At 52.2% G+C, this 20,116-nt stretch overlaps 1 protein-coding gene across 2 annotated transcripts; it reads right to left on the bottom strand.

Moving 5' to 3' along the window:
- Window positions 1-802: 802 nt before the first annotated feature.
- On the bottom strand, window positions 803-12,686 carry FADS1 (fatty acid desaturase 1). 2 transcript variants are annotated; one of them, XM_032640290.1, is made up of 12 exons: window positions 12,204-12,686; window positions 10,193-10,303; window positions 9,429-9,626; window positions 8,658-8,759; window positions 8,426-8,554; window positions 6,675-6,735; window positions 5,486-5,562; window positions 4,478-4,575; window positions 4,212-4,308; window positions 3,882-3,961; window positions 3,648-3,773; window positions 803-3,294 (listed from the first exon to the last, which is right to left on the bottom strand). In XM_032640290.1, exons 1-12 carry the CDS (start codon window positions 12,393-12,395, stop codon window positions 3,243-3,245), a joined length of 1,323 nt encoding a protein of 440 aa, XP_032496181.1. In that variant the 5' UTR covers window positions 12,396-12,686; the 3' UTR covers window positions 803-3,242. The 2 variants fall into 2 exon arrangements, with proteins under 2 accessions (XP_032496181.1, XP_032496182.1); XM_032640291.1 differs by lacking the exon at window positions 8,658-8,759 and having other exon boundaries at window positions 12,204-12,562.
- Window positions 12,687-20,116: the final 7,430 nt, after the last annotated feature.

The raw sequence follows: 20,116 nt of genomic DNA on the forward strand, positions 1-20,116 counted from the left end.
TGCTCCACGGCATGTGGGAGCTTCCCAGACCAGGGCTCGAACCCGTGTCCCCTGCATTGGCAGGCGGATTCTTAACCACTGCGCCACCAGGGAAGCCCTAGCACATTTCTAATATTCTCGCTTGGAGAGGAGAGCTGTTCTAGTAGGGCAGTGGTTAAAAGGGCATTGCTTTGCAGTCCAGCTCTTAGTACGCCTTACAGAGATTTAGGCAAAAAGGAAACTTATGGAGACTACCTACACAGACTATCAGAGTTTAAAAGGGTGAGTGCATTGCCTCATGGTAGTAGGAAGCAGTGCACTAAACACTAGAATTGGCTAGCGCACACAGGCAGTCTAGCATTGGAACATGTAGGTATCATGGGAATGGGCTGGCCTTTCTTCTTGCCACAGTCCACCTGTGCCTTGGTGTTTCCACAGCAGCCTGATGACCCTTCCTCTGCCCCAAGGGGCTTAGGCAAGGGGGAGTCAGTATGGGGACTCATATTCAGAAAGAAGTGAGAGGGCTTCCCTGGTGGCGCAGTGGTTGAGAGTCCGCCTGCCGATGCAGGGGACACGGGTTTGTGCCCCGGTCCGGGAGGATCCCGCCTGCCGCTGAGCGGCTGGGCCCGTGAGCCATGGCCGCTGAGCCTGCGCGTCTGGAGCCTGTGCTCCGCAATGGGGGAGGCCACAACAGTGAGAGGCCCGCGTACCGAGAGAAAAAAAAAAAAAGAGAAGTGAGAGAGTCGGATAGTAACTTGTAGCAGAGGTACAGGGACTCCTGTCAACAGATGCAGGAGAGCATCATGGATTATAACAGCCTTCGTTTGGTCAAAATTACCTTTATTTCTCAGTTTTACTCCATTGGCGTGTGGTAACAAAATTGGCACACACGAAAAGGATGCTGATATTGGGTCTGATTAAAATGCCTCTGGCAAAGTGGTAGGAAGATGAAAGTAACAAAGATAAGCATATAAGTTGGAGTTTTTACAAAGTGAGTTCAGATGTTAGTTCTGCCACATCTATGACCAGAGGCAGCTTATCCTCTCTAATCCTGTTTTCTCGTGTCATTGTTTGGATTTGAGATCACTCATGTTACCTTGCGACGTCTGAGCTTTTTGTCACTAGTCTGTCCCTTGGTGGCCACGTGAGACCACACTGGTCCAGGCTAAGGAGAGAAGGCCACAGTGGTTGAGGTGCTTTGAGGGCTCAGACTTGGCTCAGTAAGTTTCACTAGCTCTGCTCAGATCGGGCAGTCTGGGCCCAAAGCCAGATGGCTTGATGGGCTGGGTTCAGCACCTGTTCTGGAATGAAGGCGCCAGTGAAAGTAGAACTCTCCAATTCTGCTCCTAATTGTTCTACCCAGACTGTTTCAAGCCAGGTTCTGCCCAAATGGAAAAGATCTAAAATCTTCTGTAAGCTGTTCTGCTGTGTGTGCGTGTGTGTGTTTAAGTCTGTCTTTGTCTTGACAAACCTCTAAGTAATCACAACAGCCTTCCCGTTAGGTGGTGCCTCTAATCCCACCCCAACATGCCTTAGGACCTTCATCTCCCTGATTACCATTCTCATCTCCTTGCCGTTCCTTTCCTAAACTAAATATGAATTCTCCCAGGTCTCTGCTTTTTCCTTGTAGTTTAAGGTACTTTCTTTCCAGTGTCCAAAATGCTCAATATGCTTCGAGTAGATGCTGTTGGGACAGGTGAATGATCCCCTCACCTCACCTGCAAGGCTGTGGGTGTGGGAAGGGGAAAGGGTGTGAATGCTGGTAACCCATGGGGCACAGTCCTGTGTTCACTCTCTAGAGATGGGTTAAACTGTTTCTATCTTTAAAAAAAAAAAACCGGAGATTAAAAAAATTGTATTTCAGTATTAGACTGATATACCTTTAAGAGATTCTCCTAAATTCCTACCTGGTCTCCAGCAGAGAAAGGTACTTGGACAGAATTGCCAGAGGAAGGATGCTGAAGGGCAGCCATGACGATCACAAACGTCTGTGTTTTTCCCTTCCTGTTTCCGGTTAGAACTATGAAGTCATTACACTTAACCCATTGCTCCTGCTCAGAAGTAATGCTGTAACATAATTTAGGTGATGGAAAATCTCTTACAGCCCTTATATTCTTTATGACTGAACCCTGTGTTTTCGTCATGACTGCTAATTCACCCTCTCCCAGCTTGGTCACTTGTGCTCACTGACTGCTACTTTATTAAATTTGGAATTACAGGTCGGGGAGCAAAGGGAAACCCCTGGGAGCCCCCGTTCGTTTCTATGGAGGAGAAGACTAAGCGCCCGTCTGCCCACCTGCTTATGGAGCGAGAAGTAGACTCCCCATCCTAGGAGTGTTCTCTCCCTCAGGTGGTGGTCAAAAGAGGTGAATCAAAAGCTGAAAGGATTTTTAATGGCCAGCGACTCTGCTGGCTGTTTTGGCAAGCCCTGGGGCCTTATGCTCCTTTGGTACCCTGGATGGAATGCGGGACCAAATCCTGTAGTGCCAGCATCCTTCAGGGCCAGATGCCTCCGACACCACAGCCCTGGCCTTTGTCCTCCCTGCTTCTAAAAGTGGAAAAATTGCTTCTCCAGGAGCCTGAGGTAGACATGGGTCACACCTAGCCCTAGAGTGAGCCAAGCTGCCAGGCCTCAGGCGCTAATGCTTCCTTTCTAAATCTTGCCCAGAAGGTTCAGCTGCTCTGTCCTCCTCCAGCCTGCGAACTTCTGAGGTTTGCAAGCAAGAGTGGAGATGGCACTGAGAAGTGGACCAGTGGGATGAGCTCCTCCCTTTCCTGGATGGAATTTTTTTTTTTTTTTGGCCACACCGTGCGGCATGCGGGGTCTTCGTTCCCCAACCAGGGATTGAACCTGCGCCCCCTGCATTGGAAGCACGGAGTTTTAACCATTGGACCGCCAGGGAAGTCCCCTGGGTGGAATTTTAGTGCTAAATCTCTTCCTGATTTCTGGGCGCAGTAGACCCTCCCTATTTTAACACCCTCCTGGCTCCCTCTTTGCCCACCAACCACTCGCATCTGCTAAACAAAAAAGGAAACAAAACTTTCACATCCCTGTCCCAACAGCTCCACCCCCCCTTCCAGGGGGCTTGCGCACCCCTCTTTGGGTCTTAGATCTGTGCCTAGAAGATAAAGGGGAGGGGTTTGAGTCAGAGCCTTTATCTCCTCAAACCCACCCCCTCTGGACATTAGGATTGTAGTGGCATTGTCCCCAAGCCCCCCTCTGCTTTGGCTCCAAGGCTCTTCTTCCAGATGGGAGGCTGCTCTTATTGGTGGAGATAGGCATCTAGCCAGAGCTGCCCGGACTCTCTCAGTGAGCTGAGGGGACAAGATGGGAGCAGGCGGTGAGGGAGACAGAGTGGAGAGGAGCCCCAAAGCCATACCCACCAGAAGTGCAGCAGTGAGGCCCTTCCAGAGGTGATGTAAGGCCCCCTTGACTTGAACACTCGCCTCCCCTTTGCTTCTGAGAAAGGGCTTGGGCCATGGCACTGAGAGCAAAGGCCCAAACTGGCCACAAGACCAACAGAGCACCTGGCCTTGGCCTTGGTGACCTCCATTCCAGACGACCTGGGGACACCTTCCTGTGGCTCCCACCCCATACTTCACCCCTGACCCCACTGCCCTGCCCTCTTCCAGCCCTCCCAGCCCTCTTCCCAGGCTCAGATACTCACTGGACAATGTCGGCAAAGGCTGAGAACAGGGGCTTGGACTGGTACTCTATGCCATGCTTGGCACACAGGGACTGCACCAGGGGAGCCGCTTTGTGGTAATTGTGTCGAGGCATCGTGGGGAAAAGACTTCACGGAGAACAGGGGACAGTCAGTGCCTCCAGCTCCTGTGGCCCCCCCATCCCCCTCCTACGTGGACCCTCCCCAGGTCCCTGCTTCCCAGGCCTCCCTACTCACTGGTGCTCAATCTGGAAGTTGAGGTGGCCGCTGAACCAGTCATTGAAGGCCGACTTATGGACATTGCATGTTGCCTGGAGCTGGAGGAGAAGGATGGGGGAGCATGGCTCTGGGTACCAGATGGAAAGGCCAGCCCAGCCTTCTCCAGGCAAAGCTGGCCTGTCCCTGGTCACTCCCTTCTCCACGTGGTGGCAGGAGAGAAGCTTCAGGCTAACGAGGCAAGGTTTGGGAGCGTCTGTTGTTAACCACCGCCCACCCCCTACCCTGGGTCTGTGCCCACCCACCCTTCTTATTAGTTGTGCCCAGGTCTTCCAAGTGACTGTCCCTCACCTGGGTGGAGACCCAGTCCACGTTCCTGTCGTAATCAATGTGCATGGGGATGTGGTTCATCTGTGTCACCCAAACAAACCAGTTGCTTTCCAGGAACCTGGTGGACATGGCACCCAGACAAAACCAGTAGAAGCAGAGCCCAGAGTTCTGACTCTTCGCTCAGAAGCTGTTCCAACCCCGCCACCCTCCCCAGCCAACGCCCCCAGACCAGACTGGTTACTCCCACACATCTCTGCGCCGCTCCCTCCTCCCCCATCAAGTACTACCTGACCATGAAGAAAAGGCCCAGGAAGCCTTTCAGTCCCAGCAGCGGCACGTAAGTGAGGAAGATGCGGACGTAGAAGCTGATCATCCAGGCCAAGTCCTGTAGCGAGAGGCAGAGCCCTATGATGGCACAAAGCACCTCTCCTCTCACGGCACTTGTTCCTCTGCGTGGAGCAGCCATCCTCCCCGGTCCTGACACTGGAGTGCTCACGGCAGCCTCTCCCAGCTGCCCCGTCCGGCACCATCTAGCTCCGCTCCGTTCCTAGTGGCACCCCCAGCCCTCCTTGCCTGTTTCCTTCACAGGTGCCAGGTCTCCCTGCCTCCACTTCCTCCCAACCCGTCTCCATCCTTCACCCCTTCATCACGCTGCCAAGTGAGTCTTCCAGGATCTTAGCTTGGTCTGTGCCGGTGCCCTGATCAAATCGCTGGTGAGTTTTCTGCACCACCCTCCTCCCCTGACACCCGAGTCCTCCACCACATGTCTGGTGACCAGATTCGCCCCTTAATTCCCAACTTCTCTGCTCAGAGTCCATCCCACCTCCCCTGCCTCCGCCTGTCCTCCAAGGCCAGCTAGGTAAGTGACTTTGCGAAGTCCTTTCTGATGCCTCCCATCCAGCCAGAAGCGGTCAGGCCCCTTTCGGAATCCCCAAAGCTGCTGCCTGTACCTCTTGTCTGGTGTCAACCACATCCTGTTTCATCAGAAGTTTCCCGAGTGAAGGTGCCGTCTCTTATTCAGCTTCCCCCTCCCCAGCCTGGCCCCTGCTTTATGCCGTACACAATAACCTCAGGAGATAACTGGCTGAATTAAATAGGGCATCAGGAGTCAGGTTGCCTGCTGAGCCCAAATCATCTCACCTAGAGATAAGGAAGGGTCTATACCTGGTTCTGTTACTTTGCTCTAAATTAGGCCTGGAGTAAATCTCAGTGGGATTTCCCCTGGAGAACCCCCTTCCCATCCCTCAGGGTACTGGAGACAAAGGATGTGGGATTTGGGGGCCATGGGTACTTACCACCCACTTCTTCCTCTGGATAACAAAATAGAAAATATACCACTGGAAGTAGAGAGGCAGCAAGGCTGGGGGCCCAACTGGGGAGGAAATGGACACAAGGGGGGAGGTGTGAGCAGCACTAAAGTGTCAATAAAGGGCCAGCTGGTGCTGGACAGACGGCCTCCAGCACAGGGCTGCGCCTCTGCCATCTCCTCCTGTTGCCCCTCCAGCTGCCTCGGCAGTCCTCAATCCATTGGAACCGAGGGCGCTGGAGGTGGGCCTGAATGCAAGTCTGAAGAAAGCAGAATCTCCCAGTGGATGCTGAGAGGGTGAGGTGGGGGGAACGTGGCATTCTCTTCCATGGAAAAGGAGAGCTGGGGAGACAAGCTCCACGCACGGAACTTGCTCTGCTCCTGTGCCTTTAAAAAGATGCTGCTCTGGGGCTTCCCTGGTGGCGCAGTGGTTGAGAGTCCGCCTGCCGAGGCAGGGGACACGGGTTCGTGCCCCGGTCCGGGAAGATCCCACATGCCGTGGAGCGGCTGGGCCCGTGAGCCATGGCCGCTGAGCCTGCGCGTCCGGAGCCTGTGCTCCGCAACGGGAGAGGCCGCAACAGTGAGAGGCCTGCGTACCGCAAAAAAAAAAAAAAAATTCCTTTGAACGAAAATGGGATCAATGGACTCATCCCCTCCTTTTCTTTAAAAATTTGAATTTTTAAAAGGGTTTAAAAAATTTTAGACATTATGGAGATTTTTAAAGCAGGGAATATACACAGCAGTCTTGAGAAAGGGCTTAAGACAACCACAGCAATGTTTTCTCCCCAGCTCCCTCTTCAGATCCAATCCTCTCATTGCTAGTCTATCTACCTTTGTCCTTCTGGGTGTTAGACTGTGTCCCACTTCGTCACCTTGGCCCTGGCCTGTTTGACAAGATTTAAAGTGAGGTTTCAGGTTTAGTCGGGATGGCCCCCCACCATTCAGTTCCCTTGTGGAAGCCAGGGTGGGCCTGGAGGAACTAGTTTGCCCCCAACACAAGTGACCTTTGACCAAACATTAGCCTAACTCTTGCCTTTGCCCCTTGAGAAGGTAGACTGCCCCCTTGCAGGGGGCACCCTGTTCCAGGTGGAGATCTTCCTCCAGCCTTCACTTCAAGTACCGCAGTCCCGAGGCAGCGTCCCAAGCCCCACCCCCCGGGGCTGGATGAGGACACTCACTCAGGAAGAAGTATCTGTGCTGGTGGTTGTATGGCATGTACTTTTTCTTCTGTTTCCCAAGCTGTGAAGGAAAGCAAACACACATCAGCATCCACAGGCCAGTCACCAGTTCCCCTCCCTGTGACCTTGGCTTCTCCCTGCTCAGGAGCTGAGGCCTCCTGCGGGGGCTGTCAGTTTGCTGGCGCCACGGAAGGCTCCAACAAGCCCAGCCTTACCTCCAGCTCCTGGTGCGTGAAGCCTGGGCTGCTGGATTTGCCAAGCGCGCCACACCGTGGACGCAGCTCGGTGGCCCACACCCACACCCACACGAGGCCTGGGCACAACGGAGCCTGCAGGTCCTCAGCACACCTCGTGCTCAGCCCGAGACGCGCTTGTCAGGTTTCCAGGCTCCTCCACCTCCCCTTCCTTTCTCCATCTGGTACTCTTTTGACACCAGGGTCTCCACAGACAACAATTTTTACTCTTACATGGGCCAGGATCCCCTCTACATCCAGCCCCTGACCTTCTCCAAATCTTTCGGTCTCTTCAAATGTCAACATGAGCTTTATAAAATCCCTTGAAAGCTAAGCACAGTTTGGCAAATATTTGTGGAAAGATTACCAAAATCAGCTTGGCAATCTGAAGGCTCTGGCAAGGTTTTCCCCAGCGGCTGGTGGTGATTTTGTAAGCTGAGCAGCTGTAGAGACAGGCTGGGGCTGCCAGGCCAGCCGGTCAGACCGGGTCCCCTAGCGGGAGCTCTCACAACCATGACAGCAAAGCTCTGTGCTCGTGTTCGAGTCATGGCTCCTTCTGTTCCTCGTGTCCTGGTCAGTTCTGGCCACCAGACGACTACAGGGCCCAGGAGGGACTCTACCCCAGAGCAGAATGCCAGCTCACCCTTCTTTCATGAGTCCATCTACTGTTTTTTTTTTTGTTTTTTTGCGGTACGCGGGCCTCTCACTGTTGTGACCTCTCCCGTTGCGGAGCACAGGCTCCAGACGCGCAGGCTCAGTGGCCATGGCTAACGGGCCCAGCCGCTCCGCGGCATGTGGGATCTTCCTGGACCGGGGCACGAACCCGTGTCCCCTGCATCGGCGGACGGACTCTCAACCACTGTGCCACCAGGGAAGCCCTAAATTAACTTTTTAAAGAACTCCCCTGCCCACTCACAGCTGTCCATCACTTTACACTCACTAAAGGCTCACCAGATCTCCACTCACCCCCAGGCTCTAGCAGCTACATTATAATGGTTGCTCACATCCTCAGATGACAACTCAAACCCAGTGCTGACCACCCTGAAAGTCAGGCTAGGATCAGGCAGGTGGGAAGAATTACTCAATGAATGAATATTCTAGATAATGGGCATCAGAGAAGAGTAAGCCAGTGTAGCCGTTGTGTAAGAGAGAGGATTACCAAGTGCAGGGGGCTGACCGCCTGGGGTGGGAGTGTCTAGAAAGCACCTGCAAGGAGGGCCATCCATCACCTTCAAGGCCGAGCAGGGTTTGCACAGCAATCCGGTCATCCTTTGGGTCCTTAGCAGCATGGGCTACCTTTCTGCAACAGCTATTTGCTGACTTGAACTCATGAGGGAGGACAGGTGAGTGTCCTGGGCAGCCTGCTTACTGCCTGTGGCGTCCCACAACTTCCAAACAGCCAGCCAGCCTGGCCCCCAATGCCTTGCCCACACTGACAGCATAGTGAGCACTTCCCTGCAAGCCCTGTGTGCTGCCTGGTTCCCATTCTCCGAGACCTTCACCGATACCTCTGCTCACCTCCACAGAGAGGATCTTCCCCAAGGCAAAGAAGAAGGGGTGCATGTTGATGTCCGGGTCTTTGCGGAAGCAGTTGGGCTTGGCGTGGTGCTGGAAGTGCAAGTGGTTCCACCAGCTGGCAGGTGCCCCCTGCAGAAACGCGGGGCATGAGTACGGAAGCCTGGTGCCCCCCCTCCCCCAGGCAGCCCATTGTTGACTGGAGTTTCAGAGAGCCCCTCCCCGTTCCATTGACCTTCAGGTGGCCAATCACGAAATGATGTAGCAGGTGGTTCCATGTAGAGGTGCTGAAGACGGACAGGTGTCCAAAGTCATGCTGCAGCCAGCCAGCCTGGGCCTGGGTGAGAAAGGCTAGCGCTGAGAGCAGCCCACCAGCCCCGCATCTGTCTCAACCGACTCGGCCTCTCCCTCGTCCTTCATCTACCTAGGCCTGGGCTGGCCTAACTGAGCACATCAGGAAAGGAGTCAGGAAGCCTGGGTCCTGCTTCTGGCTCCGCCACTGACTCACACGAGAGCTAGGGCAAATCACTACCCCTTCCCTGTTCTTTGGTGTCCCCAGCTCTGGAGTTCTGTGACTTCCGATGGACTGAACATCCAAACTACAGAACAGGACAGAGTGACAAACTCAGGCAAGTAGAAGGCTTAACTAATGGGTTCTGACAGCCAAGTATTAGGGCCCCAGCTGAGAAACCAGAATCTTGGTTCTTGGCACACCTGGACTGTGACAGAACCTGAATGTGAAGTTTCAGAAGAGAAATGCCACGGGAAGAAGGGAGCCCTGGGAGAAGCGGCTGGAGAGGCAGTGGGAGAAATGAAGGTGCACATGTGGCGAAGACAAACAGATGAAAGCCACAGATGACGCAATGTGTGCTCTTTCTGCACCAACTCTACCGCGTGTCCTCAGCTCTGCCCTGGACAGAGGGCTCCTTGGCCTCCTGAGGGGTACAAAGAATTTTCCCCACGGAAGCTGAGCTGGCTGTGTTCTTGACAAGCCGAGGGCTCTCACCTGAACTGTGCCGAGCAGCACTGCACAGAGGAGGAAGGGCAGGAAGGATGTCCCAAAGAGCCAAAGAGTGAGCCAGGCGGCAACATCCAGCAGCAGGATGTGCAGCAGGTACAGCAGGAAGAAGACAGGGTTCGCCTGCATGAGCCCCATCCGCTCCACCGTGGCCTGCAGCGCCCGGAACTCCTCAGTCAGCTCTTTCTGTAGAAGAGTGGAGATGGAAAGGGTGTTATTCTCCCCAGATGCAACCCAGCACTGGAGCCAAGGAACCTCTCAAGCTCAAGGCCCTCCCACCAAGGTAGCTGAGGGAAGCCCACGGTCCTAGGTAAAAATACCACAGTGCTGAGGAGGGATGACAGAAGGTGATATGGGATTAAGTCTAAGAGCATGTGGTCTTTGGAGTCAAACAATTCATTCAAGCCACTGCTCTGCCACTTAGTAATGGTGTGATCCCTGGCCGAGTTGCTTCACCTCTCTGAGACTCAGTTTTCTCATCTGTAACTATGTGTGGATTATATGATGTTATGCTTGGCACAGAATAAGTGCTCGGTCGATAGGTCTCATGTTGAGGATGGGGATGGTGGTGGTGGCCTTGTGAGAACCACAGGTTCCAAAGCCCTGCAACCCAATAACTATGCAGGAGAAGCAAGGGTCTCGAGATTCCCAAGAACTACTGACTGTGGTCCCCTGTGATCATATCTAGGGCTTCCTTCTACCCTTTGCCCCTCAACAACTGCAGGATCTCCAAACAGCAAACGGGGTCTCACATTCTTAGTGGGCTCAAAGCTGGGCTGCTCCGGAGACAGTTCTCCAATCAGGAGAGAGTTCATATACTTCCTCACAAGGCCCTTGTTGATGTGGAACGCCACAAAGGGATCCTGCAAGTTTGGGGAGAAGGCAGAACAGTGAGGAAGTCAGCCCGGCCCCCCCAAGATTTGTGAAGGGCTCACACCAAGGACCATCCTCCTGATCCAGCAAGGAGGCTGTACCCAAGTTCAAACAGGCCCCACCCCCCTCCAGGCAGCTGCCCTTTGAGAGTGCTCAGACCTGTCCCTGGTGTCCACAGCTCAGGATCAACAACTGTGTTCTAGGAAGAAGGGTACCATGCCAAGGAATAGGAAGCACGGGTAGGGCGACCACAGAAAGACCTGCCTGGGCTGGCCTCTCCTCTAGGTGTCTCATGAAATGTGCTGAGGGAGACTCCCTGTGTCCAACTGGAGGACTTTTGCATTTCTCCCCCTTCCCTCCGCTGCTGTTCTGGTAGGGGTTCCATATTTCCCTTCCCACTCTGAACACCCCCTGCCCTAGGGCACTAATTTTGGTTACGCAAGGTGGGGTCCTCAGCGACTAGATTAAGAGATTAATGTTCTGAAGGTCAGACAGCCCCACGCCCAAAGCCACAAGCTTGGAGGCGGAGGGAGCCGGGGCGGAGCCGGCGGCCGGTGGCACCACACATCCGGACCAATCGCGGTCTCCGCTGCGGCCGGCCCCGGCCCTAAATCACACTGCAGGAAGCCTGCTCCGTCTACGCATGCGCCAGCCCACACCTTCACCTTCGGCCACTGCCTGAGCTCCCCAGTGGTCACTCCGGAGACGAGCACAGGCTCAGGCCTCGACTCCCAGGCCAGCCGCGTCGGAGGGAGCGGCGGGTCCTTACCGCGTTAGGCTGCACCGCCACATCACGGGAACCCTAGTGGCCCGAGGCGCGCTCCGAGATGGCAGGGAGAAAACTGGGGACAGTGGAAGGGGTCACGCCGCTAGGCGAAGGATGGGGGAAGGATATAGGGGGAGGGGACACGGCGAAGCTTGTGAACGCTCCAACCTTTGGGTCCCAAGGAGTGGACCCCCAGCTCTCAAACCCAGAAGGGAAGTGCTTAGGTGCTTTAGTTCCGAGAGCAGGTCGTCTAGAGAGGGAAACAACAGAATCGCGCGCTGGCCCGCAGTGAGGCCTGAGGGAGGAGGGATGCGACCCAGCACGGGGCCTACAGCCCAGGACTGCAAACAGCTGCTGGCCTGAGGCAGAGTGACCTCCCCACAGGATTCCAGGACTGTTCCTGGGCCCTCGCTAAGTGTATGCTGACGCAGCCCCACCCCCCTTCAGCACGTTGCTCCCACTCTTTTTTGTGCACGAGCAGGCGTGCACCTCTCTGGCCGGTGCTGCCCCTTACCCACCCTCCGGTCTTCACCCTGTGCAGGGGTTCCTAAGGCAGCGGGCACTAGGTGGCTTCCCCGCTCAGGAAAATCCCCGAGTGTGGTTCCCTCGTTCTCTGCCCTGCTCACGCTCGCCAGTCTAGTCCGGCATGCTCGGCCCAGACGCGTCTGCGCTTCCCTCCCAGCCAGCAAGACAGGTCAAGACTTGATCCCTCTCTCTGCCACTGACCCCTCCTCCCTTGGTCTCGGCAGTGCCGCCGTCCGGGGGTTCCACATCCCCGCTGTCCTCTCTCCTACCCCTGCTCCGGGGACTGCCCACGCCTGGAGACCGCAGACTCCGGGCAGCAGACGGAGCGCACAGACAGATGGCGCGGCCCTTTGTTTGTGCGTGCACGTTGCCGGCCTCCCTCCGTCCCTACTCCCCAGACTCCACTTTTCACAGCCTCTCTCCTGCCCTTGCATCCCGTTTTCGCAGCACACCCAATCACCTGGCTCCTGCGCCTCCCGGCTTTTCCCCGAATTAGAGTATTCGGCCCTGAGTGCCAAATCTCTTGTCTCACGCGCTGAGCCCCAGGCTCCGACCGCCCTGCCCCGCCTCCTCCCGTTCCCTGGACTGGCAGCGCTCACCGTGGCGTCCTGCCCAGCGTAGTGGCTGATGACCCGGGAGCCCCCGGGGTGCTGGCGGGTGAACTCGCTGATGTTGTACACCTTCCGGTCAATCACGAGCCACCGCTCTTTGTCGCGTCCCGAGCGCTGCGCCACCTCGTCCCAGGTGAAGTAGCGCGGGATAGGCCCCTGGGCCGGGGTCTCGGGGGCCATCGGGGCCGGGCGATGCCGCGCACCGACTGGGCAAGGGAGGTCAGGCGCGCGCACGGGACCCGCGGGGTAGCGCGCACCGGCCTCGAGTGCTCTGGGAGCCAGTCCGCTGGCGCCCGCCTAGAGCCCGCCGCCCGCGCGTCGGGTTTTCAGCAGCCGAGGTGGTCGGCGCCGAGCCCCGCTGCGCGCGCTTCTATTGGTCGAGCCGCGTGGCGCGGGGACCGAGTCCCCGCCTTCCCGCCGGCCCCGAGCGGGCGGGCGCTGCAGGAGGGTCTTGGCAGGCCGGCTGAGCGCGGGGACGCGCGCCCCCTCGCGGGCTCTTTGAGGGAGTCGCCGCCGGACCCCACTCTCCGACTCACACCTGTAGCTCACAGGGGGCGCCGCGGGCAAGATAACGGTTCCTGTGGAGGCTCCTGGGTGCGGGGCCCGGCTCGCGGGGCGGCGGCACCGGGTGCGCGGGCGCCCTGGGCTACTAAGGTAGGATGGGCTCGGCCGAGCCGGGTGAGTGGGTGCATGGAGGGCCGGCCTCGCGGGTTGGAGATTGAGGGGTTTGGTCGGGGGGTGTGGAGAGGGGTTGTCCCAGGGGCCTCGTCTTTGGGTTGGGGGCGTCCTCGACAGTCTCCCGACGCTGACCCTCCAGAGATCCACCTGATGAACTCCCGCCTCCTTGCCACGCCGCTCCACCAGTTGTGCGGCTGGAAGTTAAGAGCCTGAGAACCCTTGGCAATTATCTTGAAACAGCGTAATTACGGTTTATCTGCGCTGGGGTGTGGGAGTGGTTAACGCTTGACTTTGCTCAGTATAACATTAAAAATGCCCCACAGGGCTTCCCTGGTGGTGCAGTGGTTGGGAGTCCGCCTGTCAATGCGGGGGACACCAGTTCGTGCCCCGGTCCGGGAGGATCCCACGTGCCGCGGAGCGGCTGGGCCCGTGGGCCATGGCCGGTGGGCCTGCGCGTCCGGAGTCTGTGCTCCGCAACGGGAGAGGCCACAACAGTGAGAGGCCCGCGTACCGCAAAAAAACAAACAACAAAAAAAATGCCCCACAATTTTCGTAATTCTGTGTGCCTTTTTTGCTTGTTTGTTTTTATTTTTATTTTTTTTCAATTAACTGGGATCCTTAAATAAGAGGAAGTGGCCTAGCATCTCTGGACCTCTGGGAGGGCCTGTGTGAAGAGCCTGGGTCTTCCAGCTGAGGCATCAATGCTCCATCCTGGAGGAACCTGGGAGCCGTAGGAGGCCTTTAAGTAGAGAGATTAGGGGTTCAGAGCTCTGAGCTTTAGGAAGGGGTGAACACAGAGGCTGGGGCCTGGGGGGAGGGGGAGTCAAGAAGCTGTTAGAGTTATGAAGAGATTCAGTTCACGTACTAAATTTTATTTATTCAGAAAACACTTTACAAAGCACTACAACAGTGCCAGGCACTGTTTTTAGTGCTTTGCAAACATTAACTCATTTAATTCTCATAAGAACTCTTTGAGGTAGGAACCTCACTTACAGATGGAGAAATTGAGCCACTGAGAGGTTAAGTATTTTATCACACAGTGAGTGGCAGGACTGAGCTTCGAACCAGCCTGTAGCTCTGCTGTCTCTCCTCTGATTATACTAATGGGATTCTGCAGCCAGGGGAAAGGAGGCCAAGCTTTATTCCATGCACTTGAACTAGGGTCTTTGCCCCTAGGAGTCAGGAGACTAGGAGAAATACAGCCAGATTTCTGGTAGAAAAGGACCTTCATCCATTCAACCCAAATCCCTCATTTCTTGCGATATGAAAGTTGAGGTTCAGAATGGGGAAGGGACTTCCCAAGTTCCCAAGGGGAAGCTCCAATTAAATGCCAGGCAACTGCACCTTGCTCAGGAATGATGGTCCGTGCAGCTGGCCCCCTGGACAGCCAATTTTCCACTTAAATAAAGACTTTGCTGAACAACGTCACGGTGTGTAACACAGGAGGTGGGAGACAAGGGGCTCGTGCAGGATGAACTCATGGGATTTCCGTAATGCAGTCTTCTTTTTGTTGTATAGAGGATAGACACCTTACAGACCAGTATATTAAACCTACTATTTAACAGATAAGGTGACTGAGATCCAAAGCGTGGGAGCCACACATTTGAAAATAGGACATCTGGGGCTGAAATTTACCCTAGGACTCATTTTTACCTTTTAGTTCCTCTCTGCAGGAGTTCCTAAACAGTGGGTTCAATGAACGTGTTTGATATAAGTCCTCCCTGGTTCCAAAAAGAGGCAACAGTGTCAGTGTTGCTGTCCTTGCTTCTCTGGGCACCTTCTTCCTTCCAGGTCCTTAGACCCACCTCTATAAAATGGGAGAAGGCAGGCCTGAACAGGTAAGCCCCAGACCTTCGGATTTCCCCAAGAAATTGGTCTGCACTGCCCCAGCCATTGATGTCAGCTTTTTGCTGGTCTTCTAATGCAACTTTACAGTACGAAGGATCTCCATTTAAAATAAAGCAAAAAGGGGAATTCCCTGACGGTCCAGTGGTTAGAACTCCATGCTTTCACTGCCTAGGGCCCGGGTTCAATCCCTGCTTGGGGAACTAAGATGCCTCAAGCTGAGCAGCACGGCCAAAAAAAAAAAATTCCAGTGCTGAAAAAATTTTAGACATAGATATTAGTTATATTTATGAGCATTTTCTTAGGATAAGTTCTATGTGTGTAATTAATGCACTAAGTAAGAACATTTTTGGGCTCCTGTTATGTGTTGACACATTGCTTCTCAGCAAAGTTTGTTTACTGAGCATTTACTGTGGGTTGTTTAGTTTCACTGCAGCTGCTGTCACCAGAACAAGAAAGGAATGCTGATCTGCTGCTCCCTGGCCAATTGCCTCCCCGTCAATACCGTGAGCTCTAAACATTCAGGAATGAAGCACCACCACTTGGGGTCTCTCCTGGGAGTCTCTCAATCCCCCACATTTTATCCAAATAATTGTACTATCAACCTACAAGCAAGTTCTATTCTAAATGCATTTCAGAGTTAGAGAAGGCTTTATCAAGTTCCAGCAGGATGTGATCATGGAGGGAGGCAATGGGATAGAACAGGAAGAATAAGGATTGCTACTTGAGAGACCTGGGGAAGTCCTGCTGCTCCACCGGCGGCTGTGCAATGTTGGATGCCATGTTAGCCTCTCTGGTCACAGATTCCATATCTAAAGTAAAGAGGCCAGATTCCTTCCAGCACTAGCAGTTCCTGCCTTTTTTGATGAAAATGTTACTCAAGATCCCATATCTCTGGTCGACATTCACCTAGAGATGATGCTTTTTTTTTTTTTTTTTTTTGCCCTAGGGCCTCTCACTGTTGTGGCGTCTCCCATTGCGGAGCACAGGCTCCAGATGCACAGGCTCAGCGGCCATGTCTCACGGGCCCAGCCACTCTGCGGCACGTGGGATCTCCCCGGACCGGGGCACGAACCCGCGTCCCCTGCATCGGCAGGTGGAGTCTCAACCACTGCGCCACCAGGGAAGCCCGAGTGAGGGGTTTTCTTAAAAGGGGAAGAACAAAGAGGCTGGGATTAATCATCATCTTGTGAAAGTTCTATGGCATTTCTTAAACGTAGTTTCAGGAGCCAGGATGTCTCTGGTTTACGATTCTCTGGACAAGTGATCCACGGCTCAGGGATCTGTTCACTCATATTGCCCTGGAGAAACAATCGAGTTTGTATGTTTAATGATGATATTTAGAATAGCAATTTCAGTACATTAATGATGTTATCAACAACAGTAATTTTAGTCACCTGACTCTGGTTGATGATTGTTCAGTTAGCACAGGACTGAGGTCAGAGGGGACGAGAAAGGGAATAAGTTTTGGATAAGGAGATTAATCGTAAACTCGGTAAGGGAACTCGGTTTTAGGGGAACTCGGTTTCAGAATCACTTGGCCACACTTTTACAAAAACTCTAATCTCCTCAGTCCTTAAAAAGATAGGTCAGATGCCACGGTACCTGGGGAAGGGGTTTCTCTTTTCCAAGGTCCCATATTCAGCCTTTCTGGATTGGGACTTTAGTTTTGGTCCAGTAAATAAGTGACGTGTTTAGCACACTGGCTGGCGCACTGGAGGTGCCCGATGACTCCCTGCTGTTATTAACATTAGAAGAAAGGACCCTGGGGCCTAAGAGCCAGAGGTTCTAGGTTCATTTCCTGGCTGCAAATAACAAAAAAAGGAATTCTAATTAGTGTAAGGAAAAAAAAGAAAGTTACTGGCTCACCTAGCCTGGAGAACTAGCCAGACAGGTCACAGAACTAAACAGCTTCAGAAACCAGGGCCTCTGGAAGCAGCGATTCAACACTTGATATTTGTCTCTGCTCTTCCTTCCCTGTTGGCCTGCTTCTCTCTTACTGCAGAAAGGTCGTCTCCATGGGACAGAAAAAAATGGCTGCCCCTGCTAAGCAACCCCAGCAGAAAGAATGTTTCCCCAGCCCCTGCTTCCTGCACTAATCCCCCAGGAATGGCTCTGCTGGGCTTGAGGTCGCATTCTGACCCTTGGGCCAATTACAGTTGTCAGAGGAATGAGACATTCTGCTTGGCTAGGCCTAGGTCACAAATGCAGCCGTGGATCCGGGCTTTGGGGAAGAGTGTCTGTTCCTTCTTGTGGGAAGTCCCAGATCAAAGGCAATCACAGGCCACATGAGTATTCCTGCTCCATCAGTTACTGCCAGATGTTAGGTCTCACAGCCTCTCAGTTTCCTCATGATAAAATGGAGACTGTAACTTCAGACTTACCACAACTCAATTTTTTTTGTTTGTTTAAATAATGAAGATCAAAGGACACAAGTTGTATGAAAAAAAACGTACACATACTATCTTAGCTAACAATATTGGTCAGGCCAAGCTACTTTAACTAAGTACACTAGATAACAATTTAATTTGCAGCCAAAGTTGTTAACTATTAAAAAAATTCAAGAATTTTCAACAATAAAAATGGTATAAACTTAATAAGGCTGTCAAATTCAGTTGCCTTAAATGACGGGCAACTATTGGGTAGTCTATCTAAGAAACGAGTTGTTATCAAAAGTTTCCTGACCAGGGATCAAACCCGGGCCCGCTGCATTGAGAGTGTGGAGTCTTAACTACTGCACCAGGGAAGTCCCTGCTTCCTTATTTTTATCAGCCATTCTGATTTGATGATGTGCATTGAATTTTTGAGAGAGAGGCCTGATATAAGTGCAAGATATTTTTATTGCTAAGTCATTTTTTAAAAATTTCTAACCTGTTGCTCTTTTTAAAAAATAATTGAGGTATAATTGACATATAACATATGTTAGTTTCGGGTATACAACATAATGATTTGAAATTTCTATGTATCGCAAAATGAGCACCACAGGCAGTCTAATGAACAGCTAAATCATTTTAGATTGCAAAACTCTAAATGTTCACATCATTACATTTAATTACCCTCAGGCTTCACAGTGAAAACACAAAGAGCATTTGCCATTAGATTTATGTGGTTAGTCCAGGTCACTCTTTTGAGCTTCTAACTCATGTAGCTCATGCCTTGTGGCCACTTCCATTAGGATGTCTTACCATCGTATCCAGATTAGCATGTCCAAGCCTTGAACTTGCCATCTCCCACTTCACCTCTCAAACCTCCCCTTCTGCCGCCATTATAAATGCTCTGTTCACTCAGTGGCACAAGCTAAACACCGGGGAGTCGTTTCTGAAGCTTCACTCTCCAATGAGCTGCCGTGGTTGATTCATTACCAAGTCCTGCCAGTTACACCTCCAAAAATATCATAAATGTCCTCTCTTTCCTCATTCTCCAGTGTCTCCACTCTATCCAAGCTATTGTCACTTGCTCAGATTCCTGCATTAGTCTCCTCACTAGCCTTCCTGGCTTTATCCACATTTGACTCCCTCCTATCCAATCACAGAACAGCTAGAGTGGTCTTTGAGAATTTAAGATCACGTCAGTTTCCTGCTTAAAACCTGTCATTGGTTTCCCATAGCACTGGAAATAAAATTCATATTCCTGGGCTTCCCTGGTGGCGCAGTGGTTGAGAGTCCGCCTGCCGATGCAGGGGACACGGGTTCGTGCCCCGGTCCGGGAGGATCCCACATGCCGCGGAGCGGCTGGGCCCGTGAGCCATGGCCGCTGAGCCCGCGCGTCCGGAGCCTGTGCTCCGCAATGGGAGAGGCCACAACGGTGAGAGGCCCGCGTCCAGAAAAAAAAAAAAAAAAAATTCATATTCCTGTGGGCACTGCCTACATCTCCAATCTCATCTGGTGGCTCTTTTCCCCTCACCAAGGACACTATGGCCACAGTGGCCTTCCTGTTCCTGAAACATGCTAAATTCATTCTTGAATTACAGCTTCTGCATATGGCTGTTCCTTCTGCTTCAAACGTGATCCACTGCTCCTTCCATGACTCGCTCCTTCTCAACCATCTGTTCCCAACTTAAAGTTCATTTCTTTAAATACTCTTTCCATGACTACCACTCTTTCTATGCAAGATCCCTACTGCTGCTTACTCACGATTTTAACATCCTCTTTGTTTTCTTCTCACGGGAATTGTAATTATTTTATTCTTTCTTTGCTAATTTTCTGTCTCCCTGGCTGAACTATAAGCTTCATAAGGACGAGACTTGTCTTGTTCACTGTTGTATGCCTAATATGTACTCAATACAATTAGTTGGATGAATGGATAAAATCAATAAGAAAAAAAAAACCCAAATGAGGTGATACCAACAGGAGGTCATAGGAGAAAATGTATAGAGAGCCAATAAACATAAGAGGATGCCCAGAATTTGTCCCATAATTTAAAAGGAGGGAGACTGCACTTTTCGTATATCAGATTGCCAAAATTTAGAGGTTTGGCCATATCTCTTAACCTTGGTGAGAGTTTGGAAAAACAGGAAAGCCTCAGTGTTTTTTTTAGAAAGCATTTGGCAATATCTATCTAATTATAAAAGGCATATATTCATAGACCCAAGAATTCCAGAGATAGACTTACATAAGAATGCAAATAAATATCCTCCAGAGTGTTTATTGTAGCTTTTTTTTGGGGGGGGGGGGTGCTGTGCTGTGCGGCATGTGGGATCTTAGTTTCCCAACCGGGGATCGAACCTGTGCCCCCTGCAGTGGAAGCACAGAGTCTTAACCACTGGACTGCCGGGGAATTCCTGATTGTAGCATTTTTTGTAATAGGAAGAATGTGGAATAATAACAGCTGACATTTTTGAGTACTCACTGTGTTCCAGGACAGTATCTCATATACTTCACAGAGCAACTCTATGAAGTGGTTTTTATTATTATATTCCATTTTGCAAGTGGGGTAATTAGCTGGCAACTTCCCCAAGGAACCACAACAAGTAGGTAACAGAGCTGAGAATTTAACCCAGAGCTGCACACTTGATCATTATGCTGTACTGTCATTTAGAACCATCTAAATATCTGTTTAAGTAGGGAACAAGTTACATAAATATGGTATTTGAAGTTCCACACGGTGTGTCCCTCCCACCATAAACAATTATAAAACTGAAAAAAATACATGAGTGACTGTTTTTGGCCATTGCACAATCGGCAGTGTGATTCCCCAAGTAAAAATGAGGCATACAAAGTGGACCCCACTATATCGCTGGCTTTCTGCCTGATGGCACTTTCTGGTGCCGTAATGAGGTGAAATTCAAGCAGAAAACAGCAGAGGTTAATTTAACATAAAAAAAATTTTTTTTTTTATTATTTATTTTTGGCTGCATTGGGTCTTTGTTGCTGCGCGTG

The sequence above is a fragment of the Phocoena sinus genome, chromosome 8 (assembly GCF_008692025.1).
Source record: "Phocoena sinus isolate mPhoSin1 chromosome 8, mPhoSin1.pri, whole genome shotgun sequence".
Taxonomy (NCBI): domain Eukaryota; kingdom Metazoa; phylum Chordata; class Mammalia; order Artiodactyla; family Phocoenidae; genus Phocoena; species Phocoena sinus.

Coding starts and splice junctions, on each gene's coding strand:
- FADS1 (XM_032640290.1), bottom strand. CDS start 12,395: ATGGCCCCCGAGACCCCGGCCCAGGGGCCTATCCCGCGCTACTTCACC. Junction 6,736..8,425: donor GGAAGATCCTCTCTGTGGAG/GTGAGCAGAGGT, acceptor TTTCCTTCACAG/CTTGGGAAACAGAAGAAAAA. Junction 3,295..3,647: donor GCCTTTGCCGACATTGTCCA/GTGAGTATCTGA, acceptor TTGTCCCCTCAG/CTCACTGAGAGAGTCCGGGC.